The 17,783-nt window shown below is 38.0% G+C and overlaps 1 protein-coding gene across 3 annotated transcripts; it reads right to left on the reverse strand.

Moving 5' to 3' along the window:
- Positions 1–74: 74 nt before the first annotated feature.
- Positions 75–12,047, reverse strand: NDUFB6 (NADH:ubiquinone oxidoreductase subunit B6). 3 transcript variants are annotated; one of them, XM_021691764.1, is made up of 4 exons: positions 11,734–12,047; positions 9,573–9,665; positions 3,888–3,932; positions 75–252 (listed from the first exon to the last, which is right to left on the reverse strand). In XM_021691764.1, the coding sequence occupies exons 1-4, from the start codon at positions 11,911–11,913 to the stop codon at positions 184–186; spliced, it is 387 nt and encodes a 128-aa protein (XP_021547439.1). In that variant the 5' UTR covers positions 11,914–12,047; the 3' UTR covers positions 75–183. The 3 variants fall into 3 exon arrangements, with proteins under 3 accessions (XP_021547439.1, XP_021547440.1, XP_044776721.1); XM_021691765.1 differs by lacking the exon at positions 9,573–9,665 and having other exon boundaries at positions 11,734–12,020; XM_044920786.1 differs by lacking the exon at positions 3,888–3,932 and having other exon boundaries at positions 11,734–12,020.
- Between the last annotated feature and the right edge of the window lie 5,736 nt (positions 12,048–17,783).

Below are 17,783 nucleotides of genomic sequence, written 5' to 3' on the forward strand. Positions count from 1 at the left end.
AATTTTTACTTATTGTTAAATAATTCAAAGAGTTGCAAATTGTACAATATTTGTGAAGAAACAGACAACACATATCTCAGAGTAAACTTTATTAAAGTTACTTTTCCAGAAAATATATTCAGTAAATACAGTAATACAGCAACAAACTTGGCCTCATACGCCTTTGAAATTTTAAAGTAATCTTCAATGATGTTGATCAGGAAATTCTTTCATTGGTGGAATTACTTCTCCAGTCTCCAGAATTGTATCACCCTAAAAAAACAAAGATGCATTAGTAGAAAAATCTTTGTCTGCAATGATGATAGTTCCACTTGATCAGATCGCACATGGAAAATCTAGTTCAGTTCTGGCATTCACATTTTGAAAGGGACTTAGACAAAGTAGAAGCTGTCTAAAGATGAGCAATATTCAGAATCTAAAGGTATAAGTGAAGGAAGTATAAGGGGAAGTTTCACTCAAAATGTCCAGAAGGGGCATGAAAGTGGTTTTCATAAAGTGATAAAAAGATAATGTTTATTTTGCATGGCCCCAAGAAATAGGAAAAGCCCTAAAAGAAGTTACAGGGAAACATCTTCAGTCCAACCAGCAACTGAATGTGTTAGGCAATCACGTTTACCACTTGGCTCAGATGTGAGAGACAGAATGCAAACTTTGGGTAGCTGATTTAGGTTATCTTTTCAAACCTAGATACAATATGTGTGGTAGAAAGGGCATGGGCTTTGGAGCCAGAACCAAGAGGTGAGAATCCTAGAACCTTCACTAAGAAGCTGTATTATTTTAGGCAAATTACTTAGCTTTAGTTTCATCTTTGTGTTTAAGAGAGCAGATTTTGTGAGCCTAACAGTCCATGAATGACAGTAGAGTAGAATTATCCCCATCCCCACACTTGCCATTCCCTGACCCCGGTAGTGTTCAGGACTGTTATCTGATGAAGAAATAAACTTTTATTATGTTTAAGCCATTATACATTTGGGGGGTAATTCGTTACTCAGGTGGCATTACCCTAACATAGCAATTAATACTCTATAAAGTGGTACTAATGCCACTGTAATGAAAATCGAACCAATGGCACTGGCTTAACAGTGGAGGCAAGGTAACTGACATTGGAGGCTAAAAGATGGGGCAGCAGTAACTTGGAAACAGTGAGGTTCTAGGAGAAGTAGCTGAAAAAAAAATTGTAGTATCTGTTTGACTACTACTAGCTGCCTTGGGAATGTACTTTTAAGAAACATAAGCTCAGGTAGGAAGAGGCTGATTTAAGAGGAGAAATAAAAATGGAAAGAAGAAAAAAATGCAGGACCTTGCAGTATTGGCAAATCACGTTGCTTCTGGTTCTTTAAATACTAAGAGTTAACAGTGAAGAGATCCTGAGATACAGAAGCCCAATAAAACTCAGAGGGACTCTGTCCCATGGCAAAGATCAGACTGATCTTGAACCAGTTTTTCTAATGTCTTTCACATAACTGACACGGAGTTAGAGGCAGCTGCATGAGTACAAAGAAATGAGAGAACTTGGTAACTACACAAAGCATAGATGCATATGGGACTGACTAGAAGCAAACAGACTCCCATCAAGTATTTTTCTTTCCTAACTACCAACTGTTGTGGAAACTAGATGGTCAAAGAAACCAAACATACCCGACAAAAGCCTATGAATGTCTGAGCTTAAAACAACCTCTGGCACTCGGGCGCCCGGGGGGCTGTCGTTAAGCGTCTGCCTCTGGTCACGATCCCAGGGTCCTGGGATAGAGCCCCGCATCAGGCTCCCCGGTCAGTGGGAAGCCTGCTTCTCCCTCTCCGACTCCCCCTGCTTGTTTTCCCTCTCTCGCTGTGTCTCTGTGTCAAAAAATAAAATCTTTTTTAAAAAATAAAAATTAAAAAAATAAAAAACAACCTCTGGCACTCAACCTATGAGAAGGAGGCAAATTTTAAAGGCTATACAACCCTAAGAAGGGCATGCTTCCCGTACCCATTTTAGAAGTGGTCTAGGTTGAAAATGGAAAAGAAAACAAAGCAAAACAAAAAACCAAAAACTCTGGACAAAGCCAGGGGCCAGGAAGAACAATGAACAAAGGTATTCCAGAAAACAAAATCAGTGCCCATGCAGGTCACTTACAGCACACGGGGGTTAGGAATCTTTGTATCTGACCACTAGGATTTAAGAATTGCCAAGAACTAATAACTGAATTCCACCACTGAGCAATGGGTGTGTTTGGGGGTGGTGTGGGGGAGACAAGGCATGCAGTTAACTGGCCTTCTTAATTCACTGATCCTCAGATCCCAAGAGAAGTCACATCATTGTACAGCAGCCACACTACTGTACAATATCTGGATGTCCTACATTTGGGGCTGGTTGCAGTGAAGGATGGGACTCTGGGATTTCTCCCTAGGGAAGGAACTGTGTTGTAAGTGTGGGGAGAAGGAAGCAAAGAGCTATTTGGTAATTAGAAGGATGGACTGTGGCACAGACTCCAGGCATGATAGGCTGGGAAATATAAAAGAAGCACATAGATATGTGGGACAACGACAATGAGTTCTGGCCAACAGGATCTGAAGAGAAGTGATATAAGCTAGTTCCAAGCTCAGACCTTAAAATCCTCCTGAGATGTCCATCCCTCTTTTTCCCTTAACATGATCTTTGGAAGCCTCATATTCTAGATGGTGTAACTGTAAGATTGTGGAGAAAGCCTGATGTGTATCAGTCTATGATGTCAATAAGAAACAGACCTTTGTTTTGTTAAGCCACTGAGGCCTGAGGGTTTGTTACTGCCTATCCTAATATATGTACAAATGAGCATTCTTCAGGTCCTCACAGGGGAAGCTTCTTAAAGGGTCAATGGCACAGAAACAGAACCACAGTGGCAAAAAAGTAAAATAAAATACAGAACTAGGCGAAATGCTATGGAATCACTGTGGTCTTCTAAAGAGAGCCTCACCCTTCCTTTCCTTTGAACAGCAACAGCAAAATAAAGTGATAAATATGTCAATGGAAGATTAAATAAATTACCCAACTGGTGAAACCAGTAACATAGTTTCCTATTCTGAGACTACGTAAGCCCTGACACACATTAATTATACACAACAAAATATAGAAGAAATCTCCTATTTCCTAAAGCTGAGTTTCAACTGAAGGATTAGTTAATTTTGGTGGTTCACCCTTAAATTCCCTTCTGTTGCAGACGATTATGGATTGTTGTGACTATGTCATTTGATTGAAGCAAGAACCAACACTGAGTTCTGTTTTTTAAAATTACAGAACTTAGAGATTGATGGTAGTTCATTATCTATGACTAGAAATAGGACAAGAACATAATCTGCATTTTGTTATGCTTTAAACAAGAACCTTACAAAACCAGTAAAAATACCAACTGATGACTAAGTAATCTTTTAATGCTTTAAAGACTCAATTTTAAATTAGGATAATAGCTTACATAGTCACACCACAAAACTTAAAGTACACATTAACAGGATTTTAAATTCACAGGTGGAAAGGTTAAGGTCAAACTGCCATAAGAAATGGCAGTTTGGAATTAATAACAGAGGAATTCAGTTGCTGTTACTATGCTCAAGTGTCTGCTCAGGCTAGTGCCCTAAGTCCTTAACCCTACATGAAACAGGGTACCAGTGAAAAACTGTTGGTATCTTCAATTCACTTTAGGACTACAAAGGTTATACAAGTTTTACAGCCAGCTTCAAAAGAAATATGCCCACCTCCCATTTTCAACTGTAGCTGCTGCCTCACAATATTTCCTATTTTTTTTTTATAAGAATATACAAAACAGGTACTTACAATGACAGTGAGGAGAAAGGAGCACTTTAATGATCACTTAGGGAGGTAAAGGAGGGAGAAAACTAATAAAAGAAAAATCAGATATATTAAGACTTACTGGGAATATTCTGGGCTTCCTTTCAACAATGGCATATGGTTTTGCCTGCAATAAAAGTAATGCTCTGTTAATTATGGTTTTAGAGTTTCTTCTAAAATAAAATAGATCATATCCCAAATTTTTAACTAAGCCCCAAACTTTCACCAAATTCCAGACTGAAACATTTAACTCAAGATCTTCACTTGGCTATCTCTACTAGTCATCTCAAATTTAACCAGGTCCAACTTATAACATCCCCCAGCCCCAAATAGTTCCTTACTGTAGCAAATGGCACTTTCATTCTCCTAGTTGCAAAGGCCAAAAACCTGGATTCCTCAGCAGATCCTGTTGGTTCTATCTTGAGATTATATCATGAATCCAACCGTTTCTCACCACCTAGTACTACTACCCTTCTTCAAGCCTCTATCATTTTTTTTTTTTAACCTGTTAGTGTCCTGGCGTCCACACATGCCTTCTTAGTCTATTCTCCACACAGCAGAGGTGAGTGATTCTAAGATGGACCACTCCTCTGCTCAAAGTTTCATAACTCTTAGAGCAAAGGCCAAAGTCCTTGCTATGATCTCTAAGACCCTACACAATCTGGCCCTTGGCCACCTCTCTGATCTTCTCTCTTTCTCTGTATTGTAGCCACAGTGGTTCCTTTACTATTAGTCTAATCAGTTGGGCCAACTTGTGCCTCAGGGCCCTTATATGTAATAATTCCTCTACCTGAAATGCTCTTCTAGATATCTGCTTGATCCATATCATCATTTCATTTACGTTTCTCTTCAAACAGCACTTCCCCAGAGAGACCTAGTCTTTTACCCTGTTTAGTTTTCCTTCCATAGATTATCACTTCCTGTAACATTATATGCCTCTTTATTTATTGCCAGTCTCCAAGACTAAAATAAACACTTCATGAGGGCAGAGACTCAATCTGCTTTGCTTACTGCTATATCCCTGTGTTTAGAACAGTGCCTTGCACACGAGGTGCTAAAAATATTTGTTAAATAAATGTATTTATTAAGCATATACATCTGCACAAGATACCACACGAACAAAATTTTATTAAAAGAGATTGGCATACTTTAAGACTCGAACTGGAGCCAAAAGCAGGAGATAAAGCCAGAATACGATGTAAATACATTAATATGTCTCTCAGTACTGGGACCAGTGGCAAGAAGACACTGAAATGTCCTTAGAAAGACTGTAAAATTCAACTGGTCAGTAAAGGTGTCAGCTGAAGCAAACTGGCTACAACATTAATGAGGATGCAGACCTACCCAAAACCAGAGAAAAAGTAAGGTAAGGGAAAGGCTCTGGAAACTCTATTGACACAAACCTTTAATTACATCCATCTGTGGCTTAGGAAAAATCACCTGGAAGTATGACTTCCTCGGATAAACAACTATATTAAAGTCTTGAATTGTCAAACCAGTAACTGCACCTTATTAAATCTGCTTCTCTTAGAAGGTAAGTGTCTTTTCAATCCTAGAAAAATTTAGTTAAATGCAGATATAACAGAGATTAAACCTAGAGAATAAATGTATGTCAAATTTAGTAAGTTCTTAAAACACTGGGATAATCCATATATTCTGTTATTGAGAGCATTTGTAATGTTTAAGGTAATCAATCTGGCTATTAGAGGTTCTAAAAGATTAGTTTTAGGATTCTAGTTACAATGCATAATTGATTTAGGCTTGTGATTATAAGTTTAAAAAGATTTTGCTTCTTAGGGTCATTAATTTGCTCTATAAATACTTAAAAATAAAATTAAACATATAAATATAAAATGTATAAATGCAGCTTAAAACATGAGAGAATATGATTGTTTGTAAGTGGAATTGTTTTAGGAGAGTTCAACTTGAATTAATCCAAAGACAATAAGAACAAAGGAGACTGTTTATATTTTACTAGATGTGTAAGTAGTTTAACAGAATTTTGAAAACTGAATATAAAGAATTAGGAAAAAAGGAGGTTTTTAAAATTGAAACTAACAAAATGAATTTAAATTTATATTCCAGGTAACTGTGAACAGTTCTTCTGCATGTAAAAACCACTCTTGGATGCTAAAAAAAACTTGCACTGACAGTAGTAATATATTTTTCTCCTCTAGAGTCTTGCATGTTAAGACAGTAAAAAAATAACAGACATATGATGATATGAAATGGCCTGTGGACTTGCAGGTGAACATAAATATAAAATTTTGTTTAAGTCTATCAACAAGAGAAACAAACTATACTCTGACCCTTAGACATATAAATTGTTAGCCCCTTTTAATGGTTGCGGAAAGATTTTCTGTTTGTTTATGAAGTGAAAACACTACACTTCAATTCTAATGCCTACTAGCCTCCACTAATTTCATATTTCTAACACATAAGACAAGCCATGTCCACCTGGACATCCCCAAAGCATGTTGACAGCACACGCTCCTACACAAATTGACCTTTCCAAAACCCTACTTACAACTTCCAAGGCTAGAAATTTTAGAGTCATAAATACCTCTGAATTTTGCTTTCATCCCCAACTTGAGCTATGTCTTCCTTAAATAATGTCTTCTGTCTTCACTTTTCTTTTCCATTCCTGCTATCTTCACCCTAACCAGATTCTCATCAGCTAACATCTACTAAACTGCAACAGCCTCTAGCTGATCTACCTACCTGATGTCAGTACTTTCCTCCCTCCAATTACCCCATCATATGAACGTTTATATTTTCCTAAATATAGCACTTTTATCAACTCACTCACCTGCTGAAAAATGGAAAGCTTTCCATTGCCTACCAGATAAGGTAACCCCCTCTGCCTAGTTTTCAAGACCTTCATTAAATGGTCCCAGCCCACTGGGCCAAAAGACCTGCAATTCTAGTCACCTCCTCAGTCTTGGGTAGGTATGATATGCACATTACTGACTCCTTACCTTTCCTCCTAGCTGGAATAACTTTTCTCCTCCATACTCTTACCCAAATCATACCCATCTTCCAACTTTACTACAAACTCCAGGAATTTTATCTTGCGTATTCTTTCCAGAGCAATAAAGGAAGATGACATACTAGGCACTCCATAATTTATTGATGAACAAACATAATCTGCTTAGTGGAAAAACAAAAATGGTGTCAGCAGCCAGAATTTTAAAAAGACCATGCAATAAAGAGAGAACAAGTTATGTTAAAGGGAATTTTCTGAAAACACCAATTATTTATTTCACACTCCTTTCAACAAGCTAACAGAAAGCAAACCTCAATTGGATTATCTACAATTTGTTTAGGGAGTCCCTAACTTCTGTTTTATCTTGAAATAATTTTAAACCTACAAAAACTTGCAAGAATTATAAAAATAATTTTTTTACTGAATCACTTTAGGAAACTGCAGACTGGTTTATTACTTTAGTATTTCCTACAAATAAGAACAATATTCTTAAAATAATCACAATACAGCCATCAAGATCAGGAAATTGATCTGTTTCATTACTGATACATTACTACCTTCTAGCTAGTCTAAAGAACCCATTTAAATGTTACCAAGTGACTCGGTAATTGTCTGGAATTCTCAGAAAATCCCCTCTTACATGACTTGTTCCTCATTGTGTAGGCTCTAAAATTCTGAATGCCAATGCCATCTTTATTCTTTTAACTAAACAGATAATGCCATTAATCAAGAATTGCATTTAGCTGACATGCCTCTTTAAGTTCTCTTCAATCTAGAACAAATTTTCAGTCATTCCTTAACTTTCATGATCTTGACGCTTTTGAAGGTAACAAGCCATTTACTATGCAGAAAAGTCCCTTGTTTGGTTTGTCTTATGCTTCCTTATGATTAGATTCAGGTTATGCGTTTTGGAAGGGAATAACACAAAATTGATGCTGTTTTCTTACTGCACCTATCAAGTAGTACACAATTTCAGTTTGTCCCATTATTGGTATGTATTTAAGTATGTATTAAGTATTTAAGTATGTATTAAGTATGTATTTTATGTTAATTTAGATTTCTTGATGGTGTCTACCAGGTTTCTCCACTACAATTACTGCTTTTCCCTTTGTATCAAATAAGTATGCTGAAGTTCGGTATTTTGAGATTAATTTTAGCAACTTTTGATATTCCTTGACTAAAAAAAATGTTACTCTGATGATTCTCAAGTGGTGGCTTTTCTAATTGTATCAGTCCTTGTCTGTTTATTATTTAGCAATCCACTGTACAAAAAAGCGCTGTCTCTTCTAACCATTTATTAATTGTTTATATCCATATGGACTTGTGCATTTGCATTTTATTCAGCTGGCTATAATCTATAACTATCATTAGTTATTTTGATGCTCAAATTGTCCCAAAGGGAGTCCTCTTAAGCTGACTGTGTCCTTTTGGTAGATCTACAACATTCTTTGAACACTTCTTTACTTTCTGGCACAATAAGCTCATCATGTACTTTCCCAGCTCCAGCCCTAGAATTGGCCATTTCTCCAGAGAGCTTTGGATCCTTTCAGTGGAGAATTGGGTAAGACTAGGCTGCTAGATATGCTAATTACCATGCAGTGGCACTGCTCCCAGGTCTGTCGGTGGACAGACCTAGACTATCCACATTTACAGCTATATAGAATTCTGTATCAATACATATTAAAAACCATGAGTTCATACCAATAATTCCAATTCCATTCCAGTACAAGTTTTTCTGTCTTTCCATGTGTGCAACTCCCTTTTCTGACAATGAGAATTCTGGGTTCTGCTATCATCGATACATGTACTTACTTGATCAATCTTCCTATATGTAACCCATCTCCTGTCACTACCATAACACGCCAGTATAAATAACCTCACCTCATTCAGGTCCTGATATCTTACTATAGATTGCCACCTCCATCATTGCCCCATCATTGCCCCAAACCACCCTTCTTGCAGATGTCCTCCTCCCCTTCCTCAGGTTCCAATATTCTACCCCAGGTTACTACCACTGCTGCTCTCCAAACAGGTATACTCACCAACTCCCCTCCACTCCAACTTCCCCCTCTCCCTGAGACCTAATATCCTCCCTGGGTACCAGAATGCCCTCTTCAATCTGTTTGGGTTACGATACTCCATGCTGGGCAGCCGCCACTGCTCTCCCTTCTATACCATTCCCTCAAATGCACTCCTTCCTCATATTGCCTTCGATCCAACACCAGACTATCCCTTGGCTTTAAAATATGGCAACTGCCTCAGTTCAATCACCACACACAAGATCTTTCCAAGACAAAGTTCAAGCTTTTGGACATCCTGGATTCTAAAGAAAGAAAATGGTGAAAAATCAAGACAGAATGAAGGAAAGGGAAATGGGATGATGATAAAGACAACCTTTGTCTAATTTGAATTTATCTTGTATCTCTGCTCAAAGAAAGGAGCAGAAATTCTTTGCTCCCTTCCTATTTAGAACCCCAAGTTTACACTAGTATTATTAGGTCAACTTCATTCTGATCATTTAAACATTGTTTTTAGGAGAAAATGTATTTCAAGTTGTAATCAACTAATATAAAGATTAATTTTTTTGAAAAACTGCACTTTACTTAAGTTTCATTAAACCTTTTACTTAACTACTTTATTCAAAGTAGTTCAAAATCAGTTATAAGTGGCAGATTATTTCCACCAAATAAAGCAGGGTAAGGCATGCCCACAAAATTAGGAAATAATTTTGTACAACATTAAAAATAAATTCTGCAAAATACATACTTAAAACATACTTACATTCACGTGATATTTGATATAATAATGAATAATCCAGGCAGGTATAAGTACATGAGTAAAAGCAAAGATACTGTGTCGGTATGCCTTATAAATCTGGGGGGAAAAGAAACATAAACAGATATACCTTTTTTTATGTTTGTGGCAGAAAAAAAACATCAATGATATAATAATGTCGTGATTATTTTAAAATGTCTATCTGCTACATACTTCCTTACAGTCTGTAACTAATCTCACCCATTCAAATATTTTTATTAAACATAGGACCAGTGGCGCCTGGGTGGCTCAGTCGTTAAGCGTCTCCCTTTGGCTTAGGTCATGATCCCAGGGTCCTGGGGGATCGAGCCCCGCATCAGGCTCCCTGCTCAGCAGGAGGCCTGCTTCTCCCTCTCTACTCCCCCTGCTTGTGTTTCCTCTCTCGCTGTGTCTCTCTCTGTCAAATAAATAAATAAAATCTTAAAAAAAAATAAACAAAGGACCTGCTAAGGGATACCTACAGAGTTCAGAGCAAACAAGGTTTAAGACAAGTAACATTTTGCAAAGCTACAGTAGGGTATTCATAGATATATATAAATATTTTAAAGAATTCTAAAAATATCCTTATTATAAGTTTACTAAAGACAAACATGGCATAAATAATGAAAGAATAATTTTAATCAATTTAATTAGCGTAATCAAACCTACAGAATTTTTCAGGAACAGTCAACCCCCTAATTTATCAATTTCAATACCCACAATCAACATCTAGGTATAAGGCAGACAACCTTGAGCACACCAAAGCTCGAAAAAGAATGTTTTACATACTGGGATAGGGGTGTTCCAAGCTTACTTTGAGATGCTTTCAGCACACTATTTTAAAAGAGAAAAGCAAAATAGAACTGAAAATGGAACTTTCCCGTGGCAGCCAATTTAACTGAAACACATCTATCTAGGATAACTAGATTCTAGGTGTTATAGTATATATGATTATGGAAGAAAAATTAACTCAAAGTAACGAAAAACAGACTAAAATACTTATTTACTTCCTTACATCACTGGCTGATGGGTGGGATGTCAACTTTCAACCAGAAGCTGCCAAAATCAACAAGTAATGTCAGGGATACAAAAGGTAAGACGAGGGTTGAATTAGAGTTTAATTTTACCACTCTAAATAAGTATCTAATACCACTTTCCCAGAAAAATTTGCACAAGACTTAGTAGCACAGTCAGAAAGTAGATACACTTGGATCTCAGTGTGAACTCCTTCAATTCCTAGCTCTGTGACCACGGATAAATCACTCAATTTTTGTAGGTCTCATTTTCCACACATTTAAAATAAGGATTAGGAGTAGTTTCTACCTTACAGAAGTAAAGAATTAAATAAAGTAACACATGTCAAACCCTCAGCAAAATGCCGGGCAGAAAATAAGTACTCAAGTGTTGCTTAATAGTATTACCATTATTATTAGCCAATATCACAGCTTATTGAAAACAATTCTGAGATATAGTGTTCATCACTTAAATTGATGTAATTTAATGACCTCAAGAAAATGTCCAGAGACCCTGAAAATAAAGGGTGATCTTAATAATATTCAATAAATGAGTGATTTTCTGTAGTGTAAAGTCTAGAAATGCACTTTTAAACTAAACTGTGTTAAAAGAACATAGTGGTAGTTCAGAAAGGTGGCTCTTGAATATAACTCATTAAGGAAAGGAGTAAGACCCTATCTTTTTCATGGTGATCACATGCGGCTGTACAACCAATTAGAGACTCCCCGTGTCTTCCCGGTAGTTGGGTATAGTGTTATTCTCTATAACCTCAACCTTAAAAAGCAGACAGGTGTCCTTAAATACTAAAATCACAGATTTTTCACTCAAATGAATCCTTCTATCATTCTGTAAAACCTAAGCAAAGATTCGCCTCCTTCTCATCACACTTGACAGCAAAAAGGTAGACTCTCCCAAAGCCATACTTGTTCCTTAACTCCAGAGCTCTCTTGGGACAAGATAGCGTCCCTTCTAAATCTAAGTCTCGGTTGAACCCGGTTCTCCCTCAGGGATCTACCGGGACTTGCGGGCCCAGTGATGTCAGTCCTTGGTGTGACTACAATTAGCAGGCATCCAGCATCCCGGTCGGGGGTGCGACGGCGTGCGTGCATCAGGGCGAGGGAGGCCCGTCACTCACCACGTTCTTCCAGGGGGTCTGGTCCCGCAAAAACTTATTCCAGAATCTCTCCATAGGCCACACCCGCTGCGGGGGCAGCACCGGCTCCCGGGAGCTCAGCTCCTGGTCTTTTAGCCATCGCCTTCTCAGCTGTTGGAGCTGCTGCAGCCGCAGTTTCTCGTCTGGCGTGTACCCCGACATGTTGCCGCTGGTACCGAGACCGGACACGGCGCGTCCCCGATCAGGGTCTTGTCACTTACGCGCGGCCCCGCTTCCGAGGCGACCTTGCGAGGACGCCCGGGAGCGGCGCGCCGTTACGACGTCATTCAGGTCCTGCCCCCGCACCGGCTGCAATCTCTGCGTAGCGGCTGGGCTTGCGCAGTCTTCATCCGCCCAGCTTAGCCGGGAGTGGGTGGGGGCGCGTTTTAGTTGTGGGAGAAGGGGGGAGAGTGACGGAAAGAAGAAGACCGGAGAGGGCAGAGGGTAGAGTGGTGTGCTGGGACCTGGAAGGATGAGAATATGTGATCCAATGAATGTGATGTCCAAATGCAAATTCTTCACCTCCCTCTCCCGCCTGGGTACTCCTCTTCCCATGACCTAGGGAGTGTGGAGAACGTTACTTCTAAGTTTAAATCCCAGCTGTGTCAGTGACTTATAAAGTGACCTTGGGCAGTCTCAGTCAGTTCCTTCATCTGTACTGCGGAGGCTAAAAGAGTTGCTTAATAGCTAACAGAACTGGACACATTCATGCTTTGACCCAGCAATCCCACGTCGAGGATTATATCCAAAAGATGTAGTGCTAAAAATACGAAAAGAATGTGTGCATGAATATTCACTGCTGTACAATAAAATACTGGAAATTAGCCCCAAATTCCTCAATAGTGGACCGGTTGAATAAATTATGGTACAATAACGCAATGAAGTGCTCTATATTACAACCGTGGAATGCTCTCTAGAATATATTGTTAAGTGAAAAAAAACTGAAGAGAAGTGCATATAGTATGCTACCTTTTATCCAAAAAGAGAAGAGTGGTAGTAATACTAAATATATATATATGTTTGCTTACATTTTAAAAATAAAAGGAAGCAAACTATTGCTTTGTTTTAAAATGTTACCAACTGGGGGAAAAAGGGAGTAAGATAGAGGAAACAGGGATAGAAGCTAGGCATCTCTGAATATATCCCATGTAACAGATTTTACTCTAGAACCACGTAAACATTTTATATTATTTTAAAACAAAATTAAATTTACAAAATCTCCTCTAAAAATCAAAAGTAAAAACACATGAATCTAACTGATCTGCTAAGTGGCATAACCCCCCAAATACACACCATTTCAAGTAAATTTAATCCATCAAATTATTGTTCATCTATATAGAAAGAGATACCTCGAAGACAAAGGAACTGCCAAAAAAAAATTTTTTTAACTGTTTTAGGTAATTATATTGTTGGAAATGGTGGTAATATTAATCTGACACTGAAAATAAACATTTATGTTGGAATTTTTGTAATGGGAGAAAGATACAAATGTAAATTGTATGAGTTTAAGTAAAAACTCTGAAGTCCTGAATTTGAATCAAAAGACTCAGTAAAAATTCATGATGTATTTTATCTTTAAATATATTTATCATTTTATCTTAGCTCTGCTCATTGAAATGGCCTAAAAATAATGGCCGATCCAGCAACCATGAACATCTCTAGCTCCTAGATTGTGATTTCTAAATACCATTTTCCATTAGAAGGAGCCAGGACTTCTGGGAACAGCAGTTCTCAAACATTTTGCTTCTCAAATTTCTTCAAACTCTTAAAAACTGGGGCTCCTGGGTGGCTCAGTCGTTAAGCCTCTGCCTTCGGTTCAGGTCATGATCCCAGGGTCCTGGGATCGAGCCCCACATTGAGCCCCACATCGAGCCCCACATCAGGCTCCCTGCTCCGCGGGAAGCCTGCTTCTCCCTCTCCTGCTCCCCCTGCTTGTGTTCCCTCTCTCGCTGTGTTTCTCTCTTTCAATAAATAAAATCTTTTAAAAATAAAATTCAAAAATAATAAACTCTTAAAAACTGTTGAGGACCCCAAGGAGCTTTTGTGTGTATGGGTTATACCTATTGATGTTTACTGCATTATAAATTAAAACAGATTTTAAAATAACAAAATATCCATTAACAAAAATTATTTAGTGAGAAGAGTGCCATTGTTTTACATTTTTGTAAATCTCTTTAACATCTGGCCTAATAAATGACAGCATATTTTTTAAAACCTCTTCTACATTTAGTCATAATATCCTACACCAGGTAGCCCTTGGGAAACTCTATATTCATTTGGGAGAGACTGAAAATTAAAAAGGGAAAATACCATCTTAGTATGAAAATCATTTTGGCCTCACAGACCCCATGAAAGCATCACAGGGACTCCCAGGGATCCCCCGATCACACTTTGAGAACCATTGCCTTAGAGAAATAGCTAATCCCAGGTCTGAGTGAAGAAATATAAAAGAAACCAGGAACATCTTGTCTTAGCAGGAAGCAGGGAAATTTCTAAAGACAGGCTCATGTCAAAAGGATTCAGGAGCCAACTTAAATAGACTTCCTCTGGTCAAAGATAAGAGAATTTGAGCATCAATAAATATAATGACTTCAGTGGAATGAAAAATATCAAATAGATTCACAAATAGATTCAAAATATCAAATAGGGGCACCTGGGTGGTTCAGTCGGTTGAGAGTCTGCCTTCGGCTCCAGAATCCTGGGATTGAACCCCGCATATGGCTCCCTGCTTGGTGGGGAGTCTGCTTTTCCCTCTCCCTCTGCCCCTCCCCACAGTTCATGCTCTCTCCCACTCTCTCTCAAATAAATAAATAAAATCTTAAAAAAAAAAACAGATTCACATACATGAGTTCATAATGATTAAAAAAAACTCATTGGTCATTTTTGGATGGTATTAGGGAACCAACTCATTATTTTGAAAACTGTTAAGTGAAGGGGAAAAATCAAGCATTTTTCTGGCATCTCTATATAAATTGCATCTTGGAGTAACAAGATAGTTGGTGAAGGAAAATTTAATCAAAGAAGCATAAAAACAGAGTAAAAGAAGAAGGGATGGCTGAAGTAGAATATCACTATTCTGCAGCCATTAGTTTGTTAATGAATCAATACAGTGATCATCAAAAGCTGCTGACGTCTCAGTGGGTAGAGCATGGGATTCTCAATCTCAGGGTCGTGAGTTCAAATTCCACATTTGGACATGGAGCCTACTCACAAAAAAAAAGAAGAAAAAAAAAGCTGCTGGTGTCCCAAAGAGAACATGTGCGCCTCCTGGTGGAAGACAGCCTCACTGCCTGTAAAGTGTCCTTGCCAAACAAAAAATCGAACTGAATCTGATCAAGTTTCTAGATCTAACTACTCATTTAAAGGAAATACAGGGACAGACTCCTCTAACTCCTATACAATACCAAAATGATACATTCAGAAAAATCCATATCATCGAAACTTTGGACAAGTGACTGTTTCTTGAACAAAAATATACTGAAGGGAAAGACAAAATGAGAGAGGGAGAGAAAGAGAACCCATAGATAAAGAGATGATAACAGTAAGAAAATGAACAAGAAGTGTAACAAATGGGTCAAAGACCTTAACAGACACCTCACTAAAGAAGATAAACAGGGGCGCCGGGTGGTTCAGTCGGTTAAGCATCTATCTGCCTTTGACTCAGGTCATGATCTCAGGGTCTTGGGATGGAGCCACGGGTCAGGGTCCCCACTCAGCAGGGTGTCTCCTTGCCTCTCTGCCTCTCCCCCTGCTTGTGCTCTCTCTCAAATAAATAAATAAAATCTTTAAACAAAGAAGTTATACAGGTGGCAAGTAAGCATATGAAAACATGCTCCAGATCATATGTCATCAGGGAAATGCAAATTAGAACAATGAGATACCATTTTACAACTATTAGAAGGGCCGAAATCTGGGATCCTGACAACACCAAATGCTGATGAGAATGTGGAGCAATAGAAACTCTCATACATTGTTGATGGGAATGCAAAATACTACAGTCACTTTGGAAGACTGTTTGGCAGTTTCTTACAAAACTAAACATACTCTTCCTATATGATCCAGCAATCACACTTCTTGGTATTTAAGGAAAGGCGTTGAAAACTTATGTCCACACAAAACCCATATACGGATGTTTATAGCAGCTTTATTCATAACTGCCCAAATTTGGAAGCAACCAAGATGTCCTTCTGTAGGTGAATGGATAAACTGTGGTATCTCCAGACAATAGAATATTATTCAGCATTAAAAAGAAATGAGATACCAATCAATGAAAAGACATGAAAGAGCCCTAAATGCATATTATTAGGAAAGAAGCCAATCTGAGAAGGTTGCATACTGTGTGACTCACACTATATGACATTCTGGAAAAGCCAAAACTATGGAGGCAATGAAAAGATCAGTGGTTGTCGGGCCAGGGGGCAGGGGGTGGTGTATGAATAGGCAGAACACAGAGGATTTTTAGGGCAGCAAAAATATTCTGTGTGATATTTTAATGATGGATATATGTTATTATACATTTGCCCAAACCCATTGAATGTACAACACCAAGACTGAACCCTAAAGTAAACTATGGACTTCGGGTGATTATGGTGTGTCAATGTAGGTTCATCCTTGGTAAAAAAATATATATATATAATAATAATAAAAATAAAATAAAGTACTATTCTGGTGAGGGATGTTGATAATGGAGGAGGCTATGCATGTGTGAGAGAGAGCAGGGGGTATGTGGAAAATCTCTGTACCTTTTTCTCAGTACTATTGTAAACCTAAAACTTAAGCAATCAGGTCTTTTTAAAATGAGAGACAATGAGGGAAATTTGAACACTACCTTGATCTTTTATGATATTAAGGAATAATTGTTATTTTTTACATGATGATATTGTGGTAATATTTTTAAAGAGGAGTTCTTATCTCTTAGAAATACCCTCTGAAATATTTATGGGTGGGAGGGTACAATGCCTGGAATTTACTTCTAAATAATTGGAGAGGGAGGAAAGAGGTTTGAAGGAAATAAGATTAGTAATGAGTTGGTAATTGTTGATGCTGTCTAATAGGTAAATGCGGGGGATTATATTCCTCTCATATACTATTTTGTATATGTTTGAAGTTCTTCCAAATAAAAAATTTTTGAAGATGTATGCCTTGAAGTGGTAAGAAAATTACGCATTTAAGCTATTACCAATCCTCAATCTATCTTATAATAGCTATATTAGACAAAAATTCATCATCCTTCTTAGGCTAGATCTCTCAACTCTGTTCTGATGAGATGCAAACAACTGATAGTCAAGTGACAGTATCCATGAGTGCTTACTCATTCCAGGAAGGATATAGATCCTCAATGAGGCATTTGACAACCCACATAAATGTTTCTTTGATGAGTAGAGTTAAAGACATCTAGTAATTTCTTGAACGTGTGACCTTCATTCTGACTTACTCTGTACTTTCCTCACCTCCTACCACCACTACATTTAAAAAGAAAAAGAAAGAAAGAAAATCAATATTGTTTTGGAAAATACATTCTTATATCATTGGCTACTGCCTACCATATTTCTACACCTTCCCGTTTACCTATGGCTATGACACCCACGAAGAAGATGAGCTGAATAAAAATAAAATACAATGAGGGAGCATGTTCAGCTTACCACAGCCGGGAAATGTGGACTCCCAAATTCAGATAGTTGGTAGTACCTGGATATCTACTGGATATTCCCACAAGAGGGCACTCTAGCTTTTGGAAAATTATAAATACTGTACAATTAAGTTAAGCTTTATATAAGATCTCGTTAACCAGTCCACAAAACTGGGAAGGAGCTACAGCACACTGGGCAGGGAAAAGGAGCCAGGAGATAAGGTGACAGGGTGTCTTCTGTCAATAAACTCACTTCTTCATCTTAGGATCTAATAAGGGTCTAATACTTCCAGGTATGTTTTTAAAAGCCAGCTTGGTTTGACACCTGAAAGAGTATGCTAGTCGGAGCAGACGTGAGATTGAGGCCATGAATTTCAGGTGATGTGGGGCAGATAGCTGAACT

The sequence above is a fragment of the Neomonachus schauinslandi genome, chromosome 13 (assembly GCF_002201575.2).
Source record: "Neomonachus schauinslandi chromosome 13, ASM220157v2, whole genome shotgun sequence".
NCBI lineage: Eukaryota > Metazoa > Chordata > Mammalia > Carnivora > Phocidae > Neomonachus > Neomonachus schauinslandi.

What these genes read in the sequence shown, in the direction of transcription:
- NDUFB6 (XM_021691764.1), bottom strand. Translation starts at nt 11,913, where the DNA reads ATGTCGGGGTACACGCCAGACGAGAAACTGCGGCTGCAGCAGCTCCAA. An exon ending in AGACCCCCTGGAAGAACGTG is followed by an intron (nt 9,666 to 11,733) that starts GTGAGTGACGGG and finishes TTTTCCCCCCAG; the next exon opens with ATTTATAAGGCATACCGACA. An exon ending in GGAAGCCCAGAATATTCCCA is followed by an intron (nt 253 to 3,887) that starts GTAAGTCTTAAT and finishes TTGTTTTTTTAG; the next exon opens with GGTGATACAATTCTGGAGAC.